Below are 25,372 nucleotides of genomic sequence, written 5' to 3'. Positions count from 1 at the left end.
TGTCTTGGATCATTCTATCAGAGTAACTAAATCTTTCATGGTTGATTATAGTTACTACACATAGCTTTTACAAGTTACTTAAATAATAGATTAGGTCATAAATCACATGTGATATCTTTTCATCTCTAGCTTTCTATTGTGGAGTTGATCTTGACCCTCTTCCTATCCCATTATGGATAGCTAATTGTCTCTTTTCTGTTAAGATATTTTCAATTTTGCTTTATTATTTATTATCTGTGCCTTCCAAATCTCTTCTGGAAATGAGACTTCTCATTTCTGAAACTGCATTTCTCCTTTTTTTTTTAAAAAACCATCATCCCTTGGCCCTTTTTCACACTGAAGTCACTCATACTCCATTTTCTGAAATTCTTGATGAAATTTCTGATTGACTTCATCCTTTAAAATATTGACATATAAGTTATGATGATCTTTAAAATGGCCCTTTTGGACCTGGAAAGAGTCACATGAACTGATGCTGAGTGAAGCCAACAGAACCAGGGATACATTATGCACAATAACAGCAAGAATGTGTGACGATCAACTATGAAGGACTTGGTTCTTCTCAGAGATTCCGTGATCCAAAGCAATCCCAATGGACTGCACAGAAAACACCATCTGCAGCCAGAAAAAGGATTAAGAAGAATGAACGCCATTTTTTTCCCTTTTGCTCTGATTTTTCTCTCTCAACACGATTCACAAAGCAACACGTATTAAAAATGAATTTAAAAAAATAAAATAAAATTAGAATAGCTCTTTTGCGTAGGATGATGCTCATTGTGATGCATGATGTGCTCCACATATATATTTGTGTATATATATATATATTTAATATTTTCCCCAAATAAATCGCAGTTATATCACTAATAAATGATCAGAGCCTGGCAACGTTTTCTTACTTCTTGATACATAAAGAAACCAGAGTTACGGCGGCTGGGGGACCACGTGTGGAGGGCTAGACGTAGGCTCCCCATCCTTCTAACCCTGTCTCATGCGCTTGGCTGTGGGACCTGGACCACGCCCTCTCTCAGCCTCAGTTTCCTCCTCTGTAAAATGGGGCTAAGAGCATCTCCTCTAAGAGGTGACAGTGAAGATGGAATGTAACTAACTGCTTTGCAAATTTTACAACCCAACGTTCTAATTGCTTCTAGCTACGGAACCAACTGACGTCACGGACTTTTTTTTTTGTTCTCACCGCGGGACCGCCTTAAAGGGGGCGTGGTCGTTAGCGACCTCTGACCCCGGCCCATGCACACAGAGGGGAAGGGGACTCCGGGGACCAGCTCTCATTTAACAGACGGGGAAGCTGCGATGCGTGACCATTACACAGAAAGGACTCTGGGACGCCTACGGGAAGGAGCGCACCGAGACCACGTGCGCGCGGCCCGCTCGAGAGCGAGGCCGGGGGCGTGGCCGCGCCCGTGACGTCACCGAGCCGTGGCCAATAACAGGGAGCGCGCGGCTGGTTCGAATGGACTCGGCGGATGGCGAGGAGGCCTCCGCTCCTGGACCTTTTTCTTCCTCGGCGTCCCGGCGGCTCGGCGGACCCGGAGGAGTCGGGAAGCCCGGCTCAGCCCCGCGGCCCCCGGCGCGCCATGTGGCGGGTGAGGAGTCTCGGCTCCCCGGCTACGCCGCAGCGGGTGAGCGGGCCGGGCCTGGCGGGCTTCCGTTAGCTCCTTCCGGCGGGGGCGGGGGAGGGGCGCCAGCGACTCGCGTCGGGACGGGGGCGCTAGCGACAGACTAGGAGCCCGTGAGGGCGGGGCCCTTCCAGCAAACGCTCTGTCCGCCCCACGCGTCTGGCGCCCTTACTGTCCCCGTTTGCAGGCGGGGAGACAGGGGAGGCAAAGGGCGCTTGGAGGCGCGCGCGCAGCTTAGTCAGTGGCGAGGCTGTCGTGCGTCCTGGTCCTCCGGGGCCCGGCGCGCGCCCGCCTTCTTCCTCGCCTTCCCGCGCGTGGCGGAACCGGCACGTAGTAGGTGCTTTATCCATCACTGCGCGCGGCCTGCTTCATCAAGTTGCAGTGGGGAAAATGCGTCACAAACTTTAAGAATCACGTATAAATGGTGGGTTGGCAGTGTGCACATGCGCCCGTGGCATTTTGCCTTTATCAGACACGCTTTAAAAAAAAAGCCTACTATGTGCAAGGAAGCCCTTAGGCTCCCGGCTGGGAATACAAAGAAAGGCAAACTTGAATAGGGAAAACGGTCATGGCGCGCATAGTAGTATATGGGACGCAGAAATGACTGGCTTTTTGGTATTCCTGTAAGCTTTTACAAGCAATTTACGTTATCATTCTTACTGGTTTACTCCCTTCTTTGTGCATTAAAGCTCCGATTAAAAGTGCTAGCCCGCCTTTTTATGTGTGATGTCCTACAGAAGGATAAAACGATCAGTTTTTAAAAACTGATAAAAGTGTTGGTATGGAAGCACTTGTTAACTTCAAGGGCAGACACTGACAACGATGGCATCACCGTGTCGTTCTTCCTGTTCTAAAGCAGTTTTAATTTTTTTCCCATAAATCTTCAGATTTTGGAAACGTTCTGTTGTATAAAGTTTGGAAATGATCAATATCTATTAAAAATGGTGAAATGGTCTTAATTTTTTTAAAAGAATAAATATTACATCAGGACAATTGTATGAACAGTTTTATCTCTATTTTGGTTCCTGAACACTTTATTTGATTTTTTTTTTTTTTGTGTGTGTGTGTTTGAGGCAATTGGGATTAAGTGACTAGCCTAGGGTCACACAGCTAGTGCCAGAAGTCACTTTTAAACTCCGGTTCTCCTGACTTCTGGACCAGTGCTCTATCCTCTTCTGCCACACAGCGGCTTCTTCGTGGAGTTATTTTGAGGTTTGTATGTGTTGCATAGGGATTTGCGTCTGAGTACCAAGTCTCTGCCTTGTAATTCTAGCCTCCCAGTTGTCTGACCCAGATACTGAATTTTTGCAAGTTTCTATTCATTCTTTAAACAATCAGCATCAATCAAATCCAGCTTCTCTAAATGTAAAACTTTTCTGTAGTTTCAGGTGACCATGACCTGTAACCTCTCTATTTCTGTGGCCATTTGTTCAAAGGTGTTTTTGTTGGCATATTATTGGTTGAATTTATGTGGACATCACCAGTAGGCAGCCTTTCTTTTCCACTCTTGGATCTTAGATCTTTCAAAAAACTCTTAGGTGGAAGCAAACCCCTTTTGATCTTCATTAGATAAATTCAGTGGTGTGTATCCATTGCCAACCTTTTGTGAAGTGATATCTTTAACAGGCGCATTTACAATTTTTAACCTGTTTATTATGTTTTCTGCAAACATCTGTCGGCCTTTCTTTGGAAAATAGGACCTGGGTTTCATTTCTGCAAGTTTTAAATCCACTGATGTCTATTTTACTATTCCAAAAGCTTATCTTATTTATTACTATAGAGGAATTAAATTGCTCTAAATTTGTTTTTTTTTTTTGTTTTGTTTTTTAACTTTTGGATTGTCAGATGATAAAAATATTTTTACATAAATTACCATAGCTTTCTTTATTCTTTTGCTTTGCTTACAAAATGCCAAGGTATGGTCGGGTATTGTTTTCATCCTTTGATTCAATTTGACTTCAAAATTCTGGCTCAAAACCTTTAGTCATTTTTTCCTTTGTGTACATTAAGAATTTTATACTTATCAAGTCCAAGGGATATTTTTTTATTTTTATTTTATATATATATATTTTTTTTATTATATCTTTTTATTTACAAGATATATGCATGGGTAATTTTTCAGCATTGACAATTGCAAAACCTTTTGTTCCAACTTTTCCCCTCCTTCCCCCAGATGGCAGGTTGACCAATACATGTTAAATATGTTAAAATATAAGTTAAATATATGTATACATGTCCAAACAGTTATTTTGCTGCACAAAAAGAATCAGATTTTGAAATAATGTACAATTAGCCTGTGAAGGAAATCAAAAATGCAGGCGGACAAAAATATAGGGATTGGGAGTTCAATGTAATGGTTTTTAGTCATCACCCAGAGTTCTTTCTCTGGGCATAGCTGGTTCAGTTCATTACTGCTCCATTGGAACTGATTTGGTTGATCTCGTTGCTGAGGATGGTCAGGTCCATCAGAACTGGTCATCATATAATATTGTTGAAGTATATAATGATCTCCTGGTCCTGCTCATTTCACTCAGCATCAGTTCGTGTAAGTCTCTCCAGGCCTTTCTGAAATCCTCCTGTTGGTCATTTCTTACAGAACAATAATATTCCATAACATTCATATACCACAATTTATTCAGCCATTCTCCAGTTGATGGGCATCCGCTCAGTTTCCAGTTTCTGGCCACTACAAACAGGGCTGCTACAAACATTCATGTACATACAGGTCCCTTTCCCTTCTTTATGATCTCTTTGGGGTATAAGCCCAGTAGTAACACTGCTGGATCAAAGGGTATGCACAGTTTGATAACTTTTTGAGCATAGTTCCAAACTGCTCCCCAGAATGGCTGGATGTGTTCACAATTCCACCAGCAATGCATCAGTGTCCCAGTTTTTGGTCATCCTGCCATCTGGGGGAGGGGGTGGGGAGTAAGAGGTGAAAAATTGGAACAAGAGGTTTGGCAATTGTTAATGCTGCAAAGTTACCCATGCATATATCCTGTAAATAAAAGGCTATTAAATTAAAAAAAAAAAATCAGCGTCCCAGTTTTCCCACATCCCCTCCAACATTCCGCATTATCTTTCCCTGTCATTCTAGTCAATCTGACAGTACTGGTATCTCAGAGTTGTCTTAATTTGCATTTCTCTGATTAATAATAACTTGGAGCACCTTTTCATATGTCTAGAAATAGTTTCAATTTCTTCATCTGAGAATTGTCTGTTCCTATCCTTTGACTATTTATCAATTGGAGAATGGCTTGATTTCTTATAAATTAGAGTCAATTCTCTATATTTTTTGGGAATGAGGCCTTTATCAGAACCTTTGACTATAAAAATGTTTTCCCAGTTTATTGCTTTCCTTCTAATCTTGTCTGCATTAGTTTTGTTTGTACAAAAGCTTTTCAATTTGATATAATCAAAATTTTCTATTTTGTGATCAACAATGACCTCTAGTTCTTCTTTGGTCATAAATTCTTTCCCCTTCCACAGGTCTGAGAGGTAAACTATCCTTTGTTCTTCTAATTTATTTATAATCTCATTCTTTATGCCTAGATGGTGAACCCATTTCAACCTTATCTTGGTGTACAGTGTTAAGTGTGGGTCAATGCCTAGTTCCTGCTATACTAATTTCCAATTTTCACAGCAATTTTTGTCAGACAGTGAGTTCTTATCCCAAAAGCTGGGGTCTTTGGGTTTGTCAAATACTAGATTATTAAAGTTATTGGCTGTTGTTTTGTCCAAGGAATATTTCTATATCACATGATAGGTTTTCTACTAAATGAAGAAATGTTCAGTATATTTTTAAGCAGAGCCATGTAACTTTTTTCAATAGTACTTTATTTTTTTCCAAATATATGTAATGATAATTCATTTTAGAAAAACTTTTTTTTCTGAATTTTTTCCCTCCTTTCCCTCCCCTTCTCCCCAAGACAGCAATCTGATGTGTTAAATATGTGTGATCCTTTTAAACATATTTCCATATTTTTCATGTTGTGCAAGAAAAATCAGACCAGAAAGGAAGGAAAAAACCCATGAGAAAGAAAAAAACAAAGAGGTGAAAATACTATACTTTTCATCCCACATTTAATCTCTATAGTTCTCTCTTTGGATGTGGATGGAATTGCCTTGAATCATCATATTAAGAACCAAGTCCATCACAGTTGACCATCATATTGTTACTACCATGTTCTCCTGGTTCTAGATCCATGTAACTTTTATGGTTATCTTTTTTATCTCATGTGATTAATAAGATGTTTTGGTACAGGGGCAGCTAGGTGGCGCAGTGGATAGAGCACTAGCCCTGAAGTCAGGAGGATCTGAATTCAAATGTGGCTTAACACTTTCGGGCTGTGAGACTCTGGACAAGTCACTTAACCCCAATTGCCTCAGCAAAAAAAAAAAAAAAAAAAAAAAAGTTTTAATACAATTTCCTTTTTGACTTGGAGGCTGTACTGAGTTCTTTTGAAGAGAAATGATGATGATAAAGTTAGGCAAAACCAAAATAAACTTAATTTCCCTAAAAGATGCCATGCTATATGTCATTTGTTTTAACATTATGATGGTGGTATATTTTAAATATACAGTTTGCCATATAAATTAGCAAATGCTCTACTGTTCTCACTGTGGTTGAGTCTCTATAGAGTTGTAAATATATGTGGAACTGAGTCAAAGACTGCAATATTTGATTAAAATGGTATAAATGTTATGGCATTTTGGGATGGGTTTTTAAATAATGAATTGTTCTTTATATTCCTGGAGCAGGATGCATCCTCTTTTGGTCCTTAGCCAATATATTGACTATTAAGTATTATTCTAAGTATATGAAGAATACATTATTATTCTCCTAACTATTTATATACTTTTCGAGGGTACAAACTGTGAATGTTCTGTGTAAAATAAACTTGTAATTAACCTATATTTGGTTACCAGAAAAACTATAAACTATTAGCTGTACAAAAGAATATGTGAAATCTTCATAAGAAGGATTACAGAGCAAAACAACTCTGAGGTTTTACCTCATACCTAACAAATTGGTGATAGAAAAGCACACTAATATAATGTCCACATGGCTGCAAATTGGTCCATTTATTCTAGAATTCAATATGAAACTGGGATTAAAATGGCCATCCCCTTTGACCCATAGATTCCATTGTTAGGCCTATACTCTAAGCAGATCAAAAAGAAAAACCCTGTTGCACCAAAATATTTCTAGTAACACTTAATAACATTTTTTCCAATTAAAAAAAACTCTTACCTTCTTCTTACTTCACTCCCCCCATTAAGAAAAACAAAACCCTTATAACAATATTCTATCAAGCAAAACTGTTCCAAAAAAATATACATTTCTATTTGTATTCCAAGTCCATCCTTCTCTGTTAGAAGTTGGACAGAATGTTTTATCCTGAGTCCTCTAGAGTTATTGGTCATTCCAATGATCAGAACTCCTATGGCTTTCAAAGCTATTACTCTTTACCATGTTGTTATTGTATAAATTATTCTGATTGTGCCCACCTCACTCTATCATTTTATACAGATCATTCAGGTTTCTTTGAAATCCTTTTCTTTGTTATTTGTTATACTCAATAATATTCTAATATATTAATATAACATTTGTTCAATCATTCTTCAATTGATGGGTATCCTACCTACTTTCCAGGTCTTTTGCATCCAGCTGCAGCTTTTTTTTTTTTTTTTTTTTTAAAGATACTATTTTTTGCAGTAATAAATAAATGGAAGCAAAATTAGATATCTGTTTTGGAATGACTAACCAAATTGGGGTATATGTGTTCACGTCTTCCCTGATTGCCCAAAAGAGGGGTGAAAACACCATAAAAGGAAGTATTCACACCCTCCCTGATGTCTCAGGAAGGGAGATAAAAACCAAAGGAAATGGGAAATCAAATTAGATTGGTGGGCTTCTGAAGGGTCTCACTCTTAAAACAGGTATACCTAAATCCATCAGTATGGGAGGTATCACACATAATTACATAAATTACATAAGCACATAGTAGCACAGGTTAGTAGTGATGTAAGAAATAACATGAATCAAAATGAGGAATTATACATGTCCATAAGTCCTAGAAATAGTCCAAAAGGAATCTATTGTCCATTACTCCATGTGCCAGGAATCCAATAATTCCTGCAAGTTTTGAAGTCCTGCAATAGTCTTATTATGTGTTAGGGAATCCAATGATTCCTGATGGTTTTCAAGTCCTGCAACAGTCTTTATTCAACAATTTTTCATCTCAGGGAATCCAATGATTCCTGATGGTTTTCAAGTTCTTTAACAGTCTCATATCAGCCATGCTCTTTCAGTGTCAGATGTTTCTTAGGTCTTCTCCTTTGTTTCGAGGTTTGTCTCTTTTTTTCTGTCTCTCTCCAGGTGCTTGTTGGCACCCGTTTGATTCCTTTTCCATCTGCAGAGATACAAGCAAACCCTTTCTCCCAAGCAAGTAACCTATCTAGTCCCTTTGATTTACCACTTTTTAAACTTCTCATCCATCACTTGGCAATTATATTGGAGTGCAGGAGCAGTGCCTTCTGTTGGGTTAAAAAAAGACTGTATTCTCTCAAATTATAATTTCTTTCTGCCATCTGATTGCCTTTTAGCTGATTGATCATGTAATCCCTTTCTCACATCTGATTGCTTTTTGGCTGATTGATCATGTCTTAATATTGAATTTCTAAAGACTCTCTGGATCTAACCTCGGCTGCCATCATGCCCTACCTGGGGCCTTCAAGCTGGGTCCCCGCCTCTCATTTCCCTGGGTCAGTCTACATTCTGAGGCCCAGTGGAAACCTCTGTCGCATTTTGGACATAGGGTTTTGGGTCTTATTCTCTCACCCTGTCCTCTCACTCTATCTTTATACCTACATTGAGGTGTCAGATGTCAAATTTTTCCACACTGAAAGCATCGAAGAGTTTCTCTAGAAGTCCCTTGCCAAGGGGGATCCTCTCTTCCCATGTTCATCATAGCCTGGGTATAATAAGCACTTGTGCCCACTGTGGCACAGCGTCTTATGATCTCCTCTAAAGGAGCATCTTTGTGTAGTCCCCATATAAATTCTGCAAACCTCATTGATCATTATTCTTGTGGCTGCATTTTCTCCAATGGTTCTTGTGACAGCTGTTTGCAGACGTCCCACAAAATCCGCAAAAGGTTCATTGGGACCTTGTTCTATTTTTCTGAAGGCTTCACCTCCATCTTTTCCTGGGAGGCAGCCCCAAGCTTTTATTCCAGCAGTAGCAATTTGCTCATACACTGCTGAGGTAATTAATCCGTGCTGAATTGTCTGCATACTGACCACCTGCTAATTGTTGGTAATCAAAGGTGATTGGAGTATTAACTCCAGTTTGCTTATTGTATTGGGCTTGTATCCTTCATAATTCACTATACTTCGAAAGCCACAAGTTTTGTCCAGGTTCTAAACATGTCCTTGCTATAGGTTTCCAATCACTGTGGGTTAAAATTTCGTAAGTCAAATTCTCTAGTAACATCTTAACATAAGACGATGTAGCCCCATAAAGAGTGCAACCCTTTTTCAAATCCTTAATTTTTTCCAGAACAAAAGGAGTGTATCTTCTCCTTTGTTGTGTTATAAGAAACAATGAATATAGTTATAAAGTGAAATAAGTAAACAGAGCCAGGAAAACAATACACACTTTGATGACAAAACCATTTAAATTGTTGACCAAGTTTGGCCACAAGGAATAGGTATGAGAAGGCACCTTGCTTTAGATCATGCCTTTCAAAGTATTTTACTCTGTAGATTAGAAAGAAATGAAACCATACAACTTACCAAATTGCTTGCTTTCTCAATTGGGAGGGGGAGGTAAAGAGGGAGAGAGAATTTGGAACTTGAAATTTTAAAAATGAATATTAATTGTTTTTATGTGTGATTGGGGGGAAAAGAAAATACTCAATCTTTAAAAAAAAAAAAAGAAAGAAAGAAACAAGATACTCAGACCTTCTATACTTAATAAAGGAAAATGTTAACAGTACTTCTGAAAGAAAATTTGACAAGTAAGTGGAAATACTTCTGTTGTCGCCTAGATTTCTGGATTTTCCATTTGCTAGGGTAGAACTTTTAGAATTTTTGTCAAGTGAAGATTTTCAGTGAATCTACATAGGTTCTTCTACTTTTTTCCCTCTTGTGATTTAAGCAAGTTCTTGATTTCTGCTGTGATTTCATCTAATCTGGAATTAGGGATGAAGTTATTTTTAATTTATTTATTTTTTGCTGAGAGAATTGGGGTTAAGTGACTTGCCCAGGGTCATACAGCTAGGAAGTGTTAAGTGTCTGAGGTCAAATTTGAACTTGGGTCCTCCTGACTTCAGGACTGATGCTCTATCCACTGTGCCACCTAGCTGCCCCTATGAAGTTATTACTTTGCATTGGACTGCATTACATTATATAATTTGGCACAGAGAGCAATATAGACAAAAAATGTGAACCACTTGCTTTTGTTATTATGTTATCATATATACTGGTTCCTAATGAAAGCAGTCTGTCATATGGACTCAAGCTTGGCCTACTTTAGCTATCAGCATCAAAGCATTTCAAACTTTTGGGGTAATGGTGTTTTGGTTTGGTTTGGTTTGGTTAGTTGAGGGGAGAGTTTTTATATCTTGCTTTCTGTGGCAGTTCTGAATAGGACCAGCCTGTAACCTATGCTCTGATTCTTAGAAGCAATTACATCACACCTAATCCGCAGTGTCCTCAGAGCTCAATTCACTACTTTCAGGGCTCCTGCTAGAGTAGTATAGCTACCATAATTGTCTCAGGGCACTCTTCCTGGCTGGTGTTCCCCTACTTTACTGATGTTCTCTTCCTTCTGAATTCACGAATAATTTGGGCTTTGAGGGGATTTATTGTTGTTTTTATTACCATCTCAATTTAAAAGTCATTTCCTTTCTTTGAAATAAATAGATAAAATGTGCATATGCACACATACACATACAGAGTTTCTATATAGGATTACTCTTAGTTTCCAAATAGGTCTGTATTCCTTACTGATTATAATTACTTATTGTGTCATATTCTGTTAAAGATATGTTATGAGCTTTCTATCTTATGATAAAAATCATATGCTATGTATATCCTAATACATGATTAGGTTTTGTGTCCTCTGATGCAGAAAAATATGTATATTCCTTAAGATTCTCATTCTGTTGTTGCCAAAGATCTTTTATATCTAGTTTTCTAACATTTCATTTAGATCTTTAGTTTTACTTGTTTTATCTTTACTAGATTTGTCTAGATCAGAGGATAGGTTGAAGGTACCAACTATTGTCTTACTATCTACATTTTCTAATTCATTGTTTAGATGTTTCATTATTAAGTGTGTGTGTGTGTGTGTGTGTGTGTGTGTATGATATTGATACTGTCTTTTAAAGCATTTATTTCAATTCACAATTTATTTTCTTTCCCTGCTCTCATTAGAAAAAAGAGAAAAAAAAAAAAACACAAATAGGCATAGTCAAGAACAATCTCTAACTAGCCATATCTTACTCCACAGCTTGAGTCCATTGCCTCTCTCTCAGAAGGTGTGTAGCATGCTTCATCTAATTCATACTCTGGAATCATGATTAGCCATTACACTGACCAGAGTTCTTCAGTTTTTCAAAAGTGTTCATCTTTACAATGTTATTATTACTTCATAAATGTTTTCTTGGTTCAGCTCACTCTAAATTAATTTTCTCTAATTTTTAAAAAAAACTGTCCTTTTCCAGTTTCAAATGGACATAGAACATCTTTTTTTTTTTTTTTTTTTTTTTTTTAAATAGCCTTTTATTTACAGGATATATACATGGGTAACTTTACAGCATTAACAATTGTCAAACCTCTTGTTTCAATTTTTCACCTCTTACCCCCCCCCCCCCCTAGATGGCAGGATGACCAGTAGATGTTAAATATATTAAAATATAACTTAGATACACAATAAGTATACATGACCAAAACATTATTTTGCTGTACAAAAAGAATCAGGCTCTGAATTATTGTACAATTAGCTTGTGAAGGCATAGAACAACATCTTAATAGCATATGCCAAGATAAGCTCAAAATAGGTACATAATTTATGCATAAAGAGTGATATAAGCAAATTAGTGAAGCTTGGAAGGAATTACCTGTCATATCTGTTAATAAGGGAAGAGTTCATGAACAAAAAAGAAATAGACTTTCATAAGAGGTAAAATGGCCCATTTTGATAATATGAAATTTAAAAATTTCTGCAAAAGAAAACCAGTGCAGCAAAAATTAAAAGCAAGAAACTGGAAGGAAAAAAGTCTTGGCAACATATTTCTCTGATAAAGATCTTATATCTCAAATATATAGGAAACTGATCCAAATGTGTAAGAATAAGAGCTATTCTCCAATTGATAAATTGTCAAAGAATATAAACAGGCAGTTTTCATCTGTAATTTTCTTTATTTGTTTTGGCTCTTGTAGTTTAGATCTCAATGCCATATTTGTGTCATAGAAGGAATTTGGCAGTACTCCTTCTTTACCTCTTTTTCCAAATAATTTACATAGTATTGGAATTAATTATTCTTTAAATGTTTGGTAGAATTCACCTATAAATCTATCTGGCTCTGGAGATTTTTTTCTTAGGGAGTTCATTAATGACTTGTTCAATTTCTTTTTTTTAAAATGGGACTATTTAAGTAATTTATTTCCTCTTCTGTTAACCTGGGCAATTTATAATTTTTTGTAAATATTCATCCATTTCAGTTAGATTGTCAGACTTGTTGCCATACAATTGGACAAAATAGTTTCTAACTATTGCTTTAATTTATTTTTCATTGGTGATAAGTTGCTTTGAGTTTATATGAAGCTTTATTTCTTATATGCAGTAGATTGTTATATTTTATTTTCTAATCCATTCTGTTACCCTGTATCCTATTCAGGATTGTGATTTTTTTTTCCCCTTTCCTGTTGATATTTCTTTTAAAAAATCATCTCTATATATCCATAATTTGGAGTATTAGGAATAATGCAACCCTAGTATCCAGTGCTTTTGGTCTTGCATTCATTCCCCAGCATCTTCCCTTTTTAGAAAATTATCAGCCGTGTAATCAGCTAAACTTTTTTTCTGAAATTTGGTAAATCCTCATTATATATTAGATTTTTGGAAGTTTTGTTTATGATCTGTTTCTAGAGTGTGGAGAAAGCTAGGTTTATATATATACTTACATTTGGGTATCTTTTTTTGAAATCTCTCTTTATATCTGTGTCATGGTGAGATGAGGTTGAATGATCTCTTAAGATACTTTATGGCTCTAAAATTCTGAAAAGTGGGCTCTTTTAAGAGGTTTGAGTCAGCCTGAAGGACCCTGTGCTTATTCTTTCTCACTATTATCTCTATCTCAGGGAAAGTCTGAGAACCGTCTGCCACTCCAGGAACTCTTGCAACCAAATGCTATTCCTAACCCTGCAAAAGTCACCTTGGCGTGCTCCAAGACAAACCCCATCTTGTATCAGCCACAGGTAAGAGTCATTTGTTTGGCTTTGCGTGAGACTTGGGAGTAGGGCCCTCCATCTAGCCTGAGAACTTAGGGGAGCAGCAGTGGACTAGGACAAGGTGACCATAATCTAGAATGGTGGGATGTCTGGGAAGCCTTAGCATATTGCTTTAGAGATTGACATACCCCACTTAGCCACTGGTTCCTACCACTTCCTCCCCGACTCAGCCTTCACTGAGCTGCTGCAAAATAGCTCTGGCTCATGAGAGAAGTCTTCCCTCCCTCTGCTCATTTTAAAGTGGAACCCCTGATTGATGGTAATGGAAAAAGGTCACAAGGGGAAGGAACAGTGGCAGAAGTGAAAGGAATTTATGGCCTTGGTAAAAGATCGAATTCTTTGTCGGAAGAGCTGGAGCAAGTGCTTCACAGGCTGTCTGGTTCACTGTCTAACACTTTGTAAGATAGGAAAAAAGTAGGGAATACCCAGTGGGAACTGTAGTCCTGGGAGAGCATGATAGGATTTAACCACAGTCATATAATTAGCATCAGAATTGGGACTAGAATTTAGGTCTCCTATCTCCTGACCTAAGGGGCTTTCCACCTGTTTTTGCTGTCTCCTGATACGTCAGGCTGCACAGGTTAATACTTAGCTTCATTCTTTGTACAATACGTTGTATCTCAGTTGATGAATAGTCTTTCCTTGTAGTCCTGTCACTTTTGTGGTGAAAAGGGACTAGCTTAGTTCTCTACATGAAACAAAGCAAGTTTGAGTTCTGCTTGGCAGGGTGCCCTCTTGCCAAAATGTTGAACAGAATTTGAGGGACTTAACCTGCTTGGTGCCTGCTTGCTTTATAGGATGAGACGCCTGGGTTAGTAAAATGACCTTTGTCAAATCCTTGACTTTTTCTTTCCTTGTTAGCCAGAGGACAGCAGCATCCCATCTTTGCTGGAGTTTCCCAAAACCATTTGGACAGATTTCCCCTCAGAACTGCCATGTTTGCCTTTGAAGGAGCTTGAAGCTTCCCAGGGTGGCACAGAGGAGCAGTGTTTTGGGCTGGTTCCCCAAACCAGTTCTACTCCCAAAGCTTCTGAAGCAGCAGCCCCATTGAATGATGATGTGGTCAAATCGTTGACCCTGGTTCCCTCTCCTTCCCAAGAAAGGCCCAGCCAAGGGCTACAGTCAGACAGTCCACTTGAGAAGGACTTGGCTGCTCAGGCAGAAGCAAATAACATCTTTTTCGGCCTTTCTCCAAGTCTGATAGCTCCTGTGACCACAGGGGTAGCACCTTGCCTGAATGGCAACTCTGTAGACATTATCACTGCCACTCCGGGAAGAGCCATCTCCCAGAATGCCCTGCCACATGTTTGTATGGAGAATGCCTCCAGTCCCTGTTCTGAGCAGCAGCGCCCAGAGGAAAGCTCAGGAGGCGTTAGTCCAGAAGCTGTCCCCAAGGCCTCCGTGCCTCTGACAAACAGTTCTGCTTTCGTGCAGCAGTCTCCTCCTGCCAGCTTTTCAGACCCCAGCACAGGAAGCACATCACTCACATGTACAGGAGAGGAACTGCAACCTTCCCATTCATCAGAGGAAACCCAGCCAGCAAGAGATCCATCCCTCCCTGCTCAAATTCCAGCAGAAACCGGGCCCCAGGTGGCTCCAGCAGAAGGTTCTAGTAAAACTGGCAGTCCCAGTACTGGGTCGTGGATGTCCCCTTTGACATGGCTCGATAAGGGGATGAATACCTCAGCGATGCTGGAGAGTCTGCGCCAGAGCTTCCCTCTTCCTGCTTTGATGCGTGATAGAGGATCCAACGCTACTCCTGTTTCTTCTAGCTCTGTGGGTTCATGGCTCACGACCCCAGCTTTGCTGGAAAAGGGCACCAATACATCTCAGGCCCAGCAGGCCAGTACGAAAGACAATGCCTCTGAGACAGATTCCCTGCTGTGGTGGTGAGTGGTCTCTTGCTCCCTTGCATTTCTGGTCCTGTCTTAGCACCTTCTTCTCCATCTCGCTCCATCTCCTCCTTTTACCTTTCTCTGCAGCCGACCCCCAGATATGAGTGCCTTGTCTAGACGGGACCTGGAAGATCATCTGCTTAGTTCCCTCATTGTTCTGGAGGCTGTCTCACGGCAGCTTCGGGATTGGCAGAGCAGTGGGGCTGCCCCTCACCGTGAAGCCCAGGAGAGCAGCACCCAGACTGACGTCTGTCTCAGTGGGGTAAGAGGGTCTCTTCCCAATCCTAGACCCGCCATGAGGCGAAGGAGCTGGCCTGGTGAATGTTGTCTTACTGTAGAGTGAGTACCTAGGAGGACTGTCTAAGACCGGCGTGTCCATACCCCTCTTCACCCACAGATAAGTAGGAGGCAGGGCCACGTAGCCTTAGTGGCTGATAGCCACGGGATTGGCGGTGTTGCACCTGGATGTCCTTGGGCAGCTACGGCAGCAGAGACCTGGGGAGGAGAGAGGGAGTCTGTTCTTAGCGGGCAAGGAAATTATCAGGAAATGGGAAGGATTGAGTTAGCTTTAACGTTGCTGTTCTGACCTTCTGGGTGTCTCCCCAGCATGTCATGGCCACTCAGATGGGAAGTAGAGGTCACTGCTGCCAGCTATGAGAGAGAGTACTCTGTCTTTCCTTGTGCTTGTGTTGAAAATGTACCTGGCTGTCACTTTTGCTTCACCTGCCCCAGAAATTCTGAGAACCTCAGGCTGAGCATATCTTAGGTGGTTTGTCCATCCTGCTTTGTCCCCCTCTTCACCTGGTTCCATGTTCTTTTTTTTTTTTTTTTTATTATTTTTTTATTTTTATTTAATAGCCTTTTATTTACAGGATATATGCATGGGTAACTTTACAGCATTAACAATTGCCAAACCTCTTGTTCCAATTTTCACCTCTTACCCCCACCCCTCCCTAGATGGCAGGATGACCAGTAGATGTTAAATATATTAAAATATAAATTAGATACACAATAAGTATACATGACCAAACCGTTATTTTGCTGTACAAAAAGAATCAGACTCTGAAATATTGTACAATTAGCTTGTGAAGGAAATCAAAAAGGCAGGTGTGCATAAATATAGGGATTGGGAATTCAATGTAATGGTTTTTAGTCATCTCCCTGGTTCCATGTTCTTAAACATTCCTCAGTTCCCCCAGCCCCCATCTGCCTGGGGCTTTCGGAAGCCACTGAAGTGGAACAAGAGGGGAAATGACCTCCTCCTCCATCCCACTAATGTGATCACTTGCCTGGCTGCCCCTGCTTCAGGCCATACACACTCACACACACCCCTCCCCCACCTGGAGCACATGGGGTACTTCGTGACTCTCAGCACATCAGAGAGAGCGAGCTGCCTCGCTTTGGGTCTCCAGGGAACTTGGCAGCTTTTACAGCGAACCCCAAGAGGCCGTGGCAAAGCCGCTTCAAATCAAACTGCTGAAATGTCATGACTCAGCAGAACAACCGACGCCATGGCCTTTGCCAGCACAGGGAAGCCCCCCCTCCCCCCAAGAAATTCTGCCATTAGACCACTTTCTTTTCTCCCAGGCATGGAAATGTTACATTCATCCTATTTCTGACTTCCCTTTCCTTCCCTACCCCAGAGTTTTTTGGGTTAGGGGCACTGAGGCGCATTCATCAGCCTTTCTGCTCTTCCGTGGTGGGAAGGGACCTGGAAGGTTCTGTCTTGGCAGAAGGAGCAGGTAGATGAATTTCCCCCTAGGTGGCAGATGAGCCCCAGCATCTGCAGGAGAGTCGGGAGGCCCACCAGCATCTAATACAGGCTGGGAGCGTCATGGTAGGTGCTCTTGTGAGTCCTTTTGTTGCACATCGAGGGGCTTTCTGTTTTGAATACTTTGGGAGAGAAAAGGAATGGGCCTCAGTGCCCGGTGGCAACAGAACACCGGGCCTAGCTCCAGCAAGACCCGAGTGTGAGTCTGACCCCTAGATGCTTACTAGCTGTGGGACCCTGGAAAATCACCTCTCGCTGTCTGTCTCAATTTCCTCAACTGTAAAATGGGAATCATAACAGAGTTGTGAGGATCAAATAGGAATATCTTTATAGAGTGCTTGGCACATAGTAGGTGCCATGTAAATGCTTATTCCCTTTCCCTAGATAACCATATGTCAGTCTCTAACAACCCATGTTAGTTAGCCTTGGTGACCTTTTCCCTTATTCCAGGACATTTCCTCTAGGGCAAACAGCATGCTTCCCCAGTAACCTTATTTCTTGCCTGACCTTACTTTTAAGGTGGGATGTGGGGATTTGAGATTTGGCCTGACTGATGATGATGATGATGATGTTGATGAATCGAGTACTTCCCTCTGTCCCATTTAGCAGTCATGGGTTCTAGAATCCCAGGAACTCTTGTCCTTGCTAAACCAATGTTTGCTGAACCTAAGGGAGGATAGGGCAGCACTGAAGCAGGAGGTAAGTGCTTTGAGAGTGGGGTTGGAGGCTGTTGGAAGCCAGGGCAAGGGATCTCAGAAAGAGCCGGGTTCTCATCTCCTAGCACCAGGATTCAGAAGCCTTGGTCTCCCGCTGCTGGGAGGTGCTGAACAGAGCCAGGACAAAGCTTCAGAGCCATTTAGAAGAGAGGGATGAAGCAAGGAGTCGAGAAGAAGCAGCCCTCAGAGGAAAAACTGCAGTAAGTGCTAGGGTTCCCTCCTGGGCAGCAGCTGCTGTTGGGGCTGACTCCATACACCTGCTGCCTCTCAGGGCTTCTGACAGAAGTCTGCTGTGGGGTACAGGGAGACGGGTCAGACACATAGTTTTGCCACCTGTGGGAGGAGGATGCTAGGCTGCTTTTTGGGGAGAGATAGGAATAGGCTTTTCTCTGCTATCTGTTTCCATCTCTGGCCAGGCAGAGACGATCTTGGAGGCCTTCTGTGCACATTTCAGTCAGCGTATCAGTGAGCTTCAGCAGGATCTGGAGTCACAGGTGGAGCTCTGTGATCTCCTGAGAGAGACCCAAGCCCAGCAGGTAATTTGGGTGGGGAGACAGGGAAAAGGTGGTGAGGTGAGAAACAGAAGCCTTCCCATTTTGCTCCACATCCCTTATCCTGTTGCAGGCTTCTCTTCACTTGGAGCAGAAGGAGATGGCACAGCAGGCCACACAACTTGCTTCTACCTTACGGAAGGACTGGGTTACAATGCAGCTGGATGTATGTGCCTTCATTACGGCCCCTCTTCTCCCTCTCCTTTCGCATACTTTTCCCTCTGACTTGGGCTTTCTGTCTCCTGGCAGTATACTGTGTGGACAGCCATGCTGAATCAGGCCCAGAAGTTAATGGAGCCTTTGATCACCAAGAGTCAGAAGGCTTTGCAGGAGCGAGATGTAGCCAGGGAGAAGGAGGAACAGGTATAAAGTAGGGGGGATGCTTGGGCCTGCTCACTGTTAGATCTGTCTCTCCCTCTTTCAGTGGTCTTCCCAATCTGTACTTTCACTGACAGTTCCATATAAAACTTTCTTCCTTCTATATTATGAATTAAAAACTAGCTAGGTAAGCTGCAAGATAGACTTTGGTATTCTCTGTTATCTTATATATGAAGTCATCTGTAGAGCCTGGCCGGTATAGAGGGTCATATGGAAGATTGTAGCACAATATGGCCATATGGGCCAGAGCCCTTAGCCTGCACCAGTGTTTCTGCTTCCTCCTCCCTCTGCTGTTGCTTTGGGTTTTAGCTGCAAACTTCTGTCTTGCCCTATGTCTGCCCGGGAAGCCCAATAAGATGGCTCATTGTTTAGCTTTTTCAGGATAGGAAACTAGACTAAGTCTTGGGACCCGTGGCCCAGGAACAATTGTGAGATGAAATGCTCCTTTCCTCCCAGGTTTCCTGGCAGCTGGACCAGGTCTCTGCTCAGTTAAAGGATTCCCAGGCCCGAATTGAGCAGCTGGAATTGGAAAATAGACGGCTGGCGGCAGGTATAGATACCATGACTGAAAGCTGGCCAAGGCTTTGTACCGAGAGCCACAGATATATGATAGGAAGGGAGGAGAAAGATTTTTTTTTTTTTTTTTTTTTCCCTAGTCTGTTATGGGGACCTATTCTAAAAAGTGACTTTTTAAGCTCTCTCTCCCCTTAGCCTTTCACTTTGTTACTTGGCTGCTTCCCAGAGATCAGCAGTTGCCCTGTTTTGGGAAGAGTTGAGAGTGGGGTTTCACGGGGGTTATTACTGGGGCAAACTTTGGTTTAGATCTGCAGCTGCAGCTGCAGAGCCTGGCTAGCACTGAGAGTCATCTGGAGAAGCTCCAGGATCAGTATGACCGCTGTGCCCAGGATCTGGTCTCACGGGATGAAGCCCTTGCTGAACTCACCTCACGTAGGGAAGAACAAGCTGCCTGGTGAGTCCCTGTAGGGGCTGGGAAGCCCAGGGGTTTGTCAGCCAGACAGTGGAAGACTGAAGGAGGCCTTTGACAGGTGGCAGGAGGCAGAAGCAACCTTGAAGTCAGCTCAGCTAGAGCAGCGGGCAGCCCTCACCGAGGAGGTACAAGAACTGAGGGAGAATGTAGAGGTAAGTGCTGTGTTTAAAGGCAAGGACAGCCTGAGGGCCCGAATTACTGATTCCTTCCCAGTTGTTCTGGAGTCTGAACATTAAATGGCACTGAAAAAAACTATGGTACCTTAAGGCTTGGAAACCCATCTCTGTCCCTCTCCTCTTTCTTCTGTCCTAGTTTCTGGATCAGGAGAACCAAGTGGCCCACACAGAGTTGACTAGGTTGGAATCTCAGCTGAAAACCACTCTGTCCATACTCCAGGAGCGCAATGTGCAGTGCCAGGATCTCAAAGACTCTGTGGACAGCCTTGAGTAATATCTTCTTTCACTGTCAAGTCTTTATTTTTCCAGAAATAGGTTCTAGAACTTGAGTATTCTGGGGTGGGGTTGTCACATGGCCCAAGACTGCTTGTTTTGGGGATGGGCCTACTAAGAAATGTTGCGTTGTTTTCCTCATGGGAGAAATCATGGGAGGTGATTCCTCCTGGCACTTGGCTGCTTTTTCCCATCCCCTGTTCCCTCCTCCAGAGCCAGACTTGCTGATGTAACAGCAGAAGCCCAGGAGCTGAAAAAGATGCATCAAAGTTCCCCACAGTTGTCTGGGCTTAGTCAGAGCCTGTACGATCTGGTTCATATGCTACAGACGACATTAAAGAAGGAGGTAGGACTCTTGTGCTGTCTCCTTACCTCCAGAGTAGTCTGCATTTCTTTGCCAGACTGGGCAAAGCAGAGCACCTGCTCAGAAACCTTTCATGACTGCATGTTGCTTGCTAAGACTTCTTAGCTTGGATCTTCCTGAAGGTTTTTTCCAGTCTGGCTCAACATGTAACCTCCCTTTCTAAGATGAATCCTCTGTTTCAACTAGACACAGGCCTCTAGCACTGAATGGACCATTTGACTTCCAGTCTCTTTGCCTTTTTCTTATATGACCATTCCCCTTCCTAGAAGTCTTTTGTCTCTTCTTTCCCTCAGTCTAAATAAATACTGTCCAACTCAAGCCCTGCTTCCTCTGTAAAGATGCTCTTGGCCATTCTAGACACAATGATCTCTCCCCCTCCGTGCCTGCAGTCTTGGTCACACAGAGCTTTTTCTTGAATTTTGTCTGGCCTCCTTAGCTAGTCTGCAAGTGCCTTTGTCATGAATCATGTTTTATATTTCTTTATATCCTGAATTGTACTTAGCACTGAATGCCTAATTAATTGTTTCCCTGGTGCCAAATCCCAAGGGAGTGAGTCTGGGCCCCCTCAGAGAACTTAGTACCTACTCTTTCTTCCTGGTTTTGTCCACAGGCTGAGCTAGGAAGCCCTCTTCAGAGGGCAACACAGACCCCTGCCCAACCCCTTCAGCCCCCTGACAACAGCTTCCTGGGCAGCGTCTTGAGAGCTATGGAAGGAGGTGAGGAAGCCCAAGTGGAATCGGGTCTGCCCCCTGAGATAATGAACATGGCAGAAAAAGGCTAGCCCCAAGTTGGTTTGGTCACTTTCTATTATTAGGGTAGAGTTGTAACAGGCACCAGCACTGCCTTCCGACTGTTTTTCTTTTTCAGAAGTAGAACCCGACCTCAGCCCTTTGTTCAGAAGTGACAGAAGTGCCTTTTCCCAAGTGGAATCTAAAATCTTCCTTTGGCCTGCAGTTCAGGGTGAGCTTTGGAGAGTTGTATTTGTTCATAGAAGGGCTGAGAGGCTCAGCGGTCCTTGGGCTTGCCTGACACACTGCAGGAACTTCATTATTGCTTGTTAAGTGATGACATGAGAGAGGTGCTCTTTCTGTGGCCACAATTCCTTGTTCCCTGTGCTACTGCTACTTTCCCCCCACGGGTTCCGCTCAGATGGTGCCCTTCCTTACCCCTGTTCCCTTCATATCATTAGTATTCAGTCCTTTCTGGTTGGATCATCTCAGCAAGGCTGTTCTGACTTGTGAATGTGTGAAAAGGGAAGGAAGTGGGTTCTATCCCTCTCACTTCAGCCTGATAATCTTCCCTCTGTGGGGCCCATTCTCCAGAGGCTCCCCACCATGCTAAGAAGAGTCTGGAAGAGCTGACTTGCCTGATGCAGGAGGCCCAGAGCCTGTGCTCTCAGCTTCAGGACTCTAAAGAAAAAGCTGTTGAGGCCCTGCAGCAAGAAATGTGAGAAGGGTCTGGACACTGGAGGGAGCTGAGGGGGGATGTGTGTGTGTGTGTGTGGGGGGGGGGGTCAGTCCTTGGTCACATTTCCTTTCCCAGAAGGCCAAGCCCCTGTGCTTGCCCCAGTCCTATGTCATCACCACCATTCCTTCTCTCTCCCTGAATAAAGAAATAATGCTGAACTCTTTCCCACAGATGCAGTTTACAAGTCAAGTTGCAGACCCAGGAGGAACAGTACCAGGAGGCCCTGAAGATTCAAGAGGTAGAGGTGGAGAAGCTCAGCCAAGCCCTGTGTGTGCGCTACAAGGTGAGGGAGAGGCCCAGAACTGGGGCAGCCCAGAACTGGGACAGCCAGCTAGGTCCAGAGGGACCCACGGCTCCTCCAGGATGTTGGTTGGGTGGGGATTTTCCAGCTACTGCCCTACTTCTACCCTGCCAGGGTTAGAGGGATGAGGCTTGGACCTCTTCTTTTTCATGTAGACCCAGAAAAAAGAGGTCTTGATGTGGGCAAGATCTGATTACCTGAAGGAGGGCTGAAATATTCTAACACCTCTTAGGAAGTAGTAGAGGATAGGGCTGGATTGTAGCTCTGGGCCTCACCATGGGATGAGCACTGCCATGTTTTCTTGTAGGTATGAGAAGAGTTCAGCTCTCCCATGGCCTGATCCAGATTTTCCCCATCCTCTCTTTTTCCCCACAGAATGAGAAGGAACTCCAGGAAGTGATCCAGCAGCAGGACAAGAAGATCCTGGAGCAGATAGATAAGATTGGGGAATTCACTGTATGTTTACTGGGATCTATGTTTACTGCTTTCTTTGGCAACATTGAGATTCACTTCTGTCCTGTATCCTTCCGTTTGGTGTAAGAGGAACCTGTCTACCTGAAGCTAGGTGTAGTACTGACCTTTCTTCTCATCCCCAGAGCCTTCGAGAAGAGGTAACCCAGCTCACCCGATCATTACAGCGATCAGAGACTGAAGTCAAGGTGTTCCAAGAGGCCTTGGCACGCCAGCAGAATCCGAATTCTCAGCCCACAGACATTGCTTGGGTTCAGGAGAAAGTGTGGCTTTGCCAGGAGGTAGTTTATGGGTCCTCCAGAGGAAGAGGGGGCTACCATTCAGAAGTTTCAATGGACTTGTAATAATTTAGCATTGGGAATGGCACATGACCCAGTGTGATGAGTAAAAAATTATTTCATAGGTCGATAAACTGAGGCTGTTACTCCTTGATATGGAAAAAGAAAAGGCAACACTCTTGACCAAGTCTCAGAAACATGTGAGTTGTTGTTTGGATGAGGTTCTTCCTGCTTGGTATTTGGCACCTGGGCTTGTTTTCTCTGTTTGCCCCACATATTCTGGGTCAGTCTCTGAAGTCTCTTTCCCCTAGGATGAGGGTTAATGCTTTCTGTTGCCCTGACAGAGGAACATTTTAGAAGAGAACCTGAGGTGTTCAGAAAAAGAACTGGAAAAACTAGATGACATCTTAGAACAGATCCACGAGGTAAAGATGGTAATGGGAGAGGGGGGTAGAAATGGAACAAAATGGGAAAATGTTGAGTATGTGTTATATACCAAACCCTGTGCTAAAGGGTTTACAGCTAGGAAAGTGAGCACATCTCTGTTTTCAGAGCTCATATTTTAATTGAGAAAAACAATACATAAAGAAAAGTCCAGCCGTAGGACAGATGGAAAGACCCAATGAAAAGCACAATGAGGGACTCCAGTAAGGGGAGGTACACTGATGATCACTTGTGGTAAAAATGCTTATCAATGGCAGATCTCACTCCCTTTCTGTAGAAAGGATTAGAGCTTCCATTACTCTAAATTTCAGTGATTTGCTCCATGGTAGTGGTTCTAAATCTGAGGTCCCTGGACTCTCCTAGGAAATATAGATAGATTTCAAGGGTTGTATATTTCATAGGGAAGAGAGGAGGAGGGATTGCATTTTTACTTGTAATCCTATGAAATTTATGCATTTAAAAACCTTATTTTAAGACAAGTCTTCACTAAACTGCCAAAGGGGTCCATAACTCAAAAAAGTCCCTTTTTTCTTCCATTGCTGTTGGGCTTTTTACTGAGAGAAGGAACAGCTTCTGGGCTAATAAGAGCCAACTAAACTGCTTACTTTCCTTTGTTTTCTCTTTAGGCTTTGTTGAACATTCCTGAGGTTGTGAGTGGCTGCCAGGAATTGCAAAAAGTGATGCAATTGCTGAGATAATTAATACAAAGTGATGACAGTTTGGACTCATTTTGGGGGGGGGGGGCGCGTGAGAGTGGGAATGAAGGCTGGATAGAAAAGAGGAAAAGATGCTGTGAAGAAGACAGCCATCTGTGTCTACTTAAGTGTATTTAAAATTGGAATAAATTTGTTTAGGATAAATTGTCCTTGTGGAGTGGTTTTTAGAGGTCATGCTGGTGATCTGCAAACTACCAGATGCTACTAATCTAGAAGGTCTAACTCAAAATGTCACATAAGCAAAGAAGCAAAGTCAAGAGTCAATTTGGATTCTGCAAATCACCAAGATAATTCAGGGAGAGAGAGTTGTGATCAGTAGTAGCATGCAGTGAAATCAGATCCTGGAAGTCGACCACAAAGAAGGAAGTTGTTTTATTGAAATTCTTTCTGTCCTGTTTTCTGTGCCTCTAGGATAAAATTCTGAATCCTCCTTCTGGCTTTTAAAGCCCTCCACCACCTGACTTCTATATTCCTTTGTGCTAGAGAGTGGAAAAATCCGAACCGGCAAAAGCCAGAAGGCTAGCTCAGAAAGACATCAGCAGAGTGCAGTGTCTTGCAAGCCAGCCAGGAGAGGTTCAAGGGGGACAGGGCGAAGGGCAATGTTAAGAAGATGAGACCTGAGAGCACTCTCAAACCTGCTATGCCTGGGAACTGGGTGGATACCTGAGCACCCATCCAATTGGCTATTCCTTTTACCCTGACATTTGAAGAAGAAAATAAGACTGAATCAGGAAGAATTAAGTCAAGGATAGTAACTGATGAATTCAAAGCTAGAAATCAAGTTTTGGATTTGGGTCACTTCCTACTTTGGTGGGTAAATATTGCTAGAGAGGTAGTGAAAGGAATAGCAGAGTGGTTATGATGCGGGTTGTGGCCCCTTTAAGAAACTACTCCTTTCAGATAGATTTATTCCTTTCTGATTCCCAACCCCTCCTGGCTGATGCATTATCAATTCAGAAAGCTGAGACCTTTGATTCACAAATCCTGGTCCAAAGCATCCCTTTGAATTCCAATAGGAGATCTGGACTCTCCCAAACCCCCAAACCTCATGGGATCTGAGCCAAGTTGGGCTGTCCCAGCCCCCATTCTGATGATCTGCTCAGGTTTCCCAACCCTCACCAAGCAGACTCTAGCCCTCACTGAAATCCAACTTGGGACTCCACCCACGGGTCCCTCTAGCTAAATCTCTTATAAAAGAGCCAAACTAAAATCCTCACTTTACAGAGGGCTGAAACACATCAGGTAAACAAGGACTGCCCACTGGAATCCTGTTTCCACTCCCCGCTTATCTCTATCTTCACCTATTTCCTTAACTAGACTTTAACCTGTGTGGTTCAGAAATAGTGAGAGGTCACCATTTAATAAAAAGAGCTAGAGAGATCTCTAGAAGCAAAGCAAAGTTTATTATGTGTTCCCGGGAGAAGGG

General features: G+C 42.5%; 1 protein-coding gene across 4 annotated transcripts; it reads left to right on the top strand.

The window, feature by feature from the left end:
* Nucleotides 1-1,313: 1,313 nt before the first annotated feature.
* Nucleotides 1,314-24,090, top strand: SPAG5 (sperm associated antigen 5). 4 transcript variants are annotated; one of them, XM_031967686.1, is made up of 24 exons: nt 1,314-1,637; nt 13,008-13,124; nt 14,019-15,046; nt 15,140-15,314; nt 16,815-16,889; nt 17,433-17,522; nt 17,605-17,739; nt 17,956-18,075; nt 18,164-18,256; nt 18,340-18,453; nt 18,925-19,018; nt 19,291-19,438; nt 19,515-19,608; nt 19,769-19,902; nt 20,119-20,251; nt 20,880-20,985; nt 21,137-21,229; nt 21,592-21,715; nt 21,908-22,019; nt 22,413-22,493; nt 22,634-22,789; nt 22,912-22,986; nt 23,131-23,211; nt 23,857-24,090. In XM_031967686.1, exons 1-24 carry the CDS (start codon nt 1,482-1,484, stop codon nt 23,926-23,928), a joined length of 3,606 nt encoding a protein of 1,201 aa, XP_031823546.1. In that variant the 5' UTR covers nt 1,314-1,481; the 3' UTR covers nt 23,929-24,090. The 4 variants fall into 4 exon arrangements, with proteins under 4 accessions (XP_031823546.1, XP_031823547.1, XP_031823545.1 ...); XM_031967687.1 differs by having other exon boundaries at nt 1,315-1,601; nt 17,430-17,522; XM_031967685.1 differs by having other exon boundaries at nt 1,315-1,637; nt 17,430-17,522.
* Nucleotides 24,091-25,372: the final 1,282 nt, after the last annotated feature.

The sequence above is a fragment of the Sarcophilus harrisii genome, chromosome 4 (genome assembly GCF_902635505.1).
Source record: "Sarcophilus harrisii chromosome 4, mSarHar1.11, whole genome shotgun sequence".
Lineage (NCBI taxonomy): Eukaryota > Metazoa > Chordata > Mammalia > Dasyuromorphia > Dasyuridae > Sarcophilus > Sarcophilus harrisii.
Note: the sequence above shows the minus strand (reverse complement) of the source record. Positions and strands in the feature narration are given on the sequence as shown.

Bases quoted from the DNA above. Each gene is read 5' to 3' on its own strand.
- SPAG5 (XM_031967685.1), top strand. From the start codon at position 1,482: ATGGCGAGGAGGCCTCCGCTCCTGGACCTTTTTCTTCCTCGGCGTCCC. The intron at 20,986-21,136 runs GTGAGGAAGCCC...TTTCTTTTTCAG, and splicing joins CTTGAGAGCTATGGAAGGAG to AAGTAGAACCCGACCTCAGC. The intron at 22,987-23,130 runs GTGAGTTGTTGT...TTGCCCTGACAG, and splicing joins TGACCAAGTCTCAGAAACAT to AGGAACATTTTAGAAGAGAA.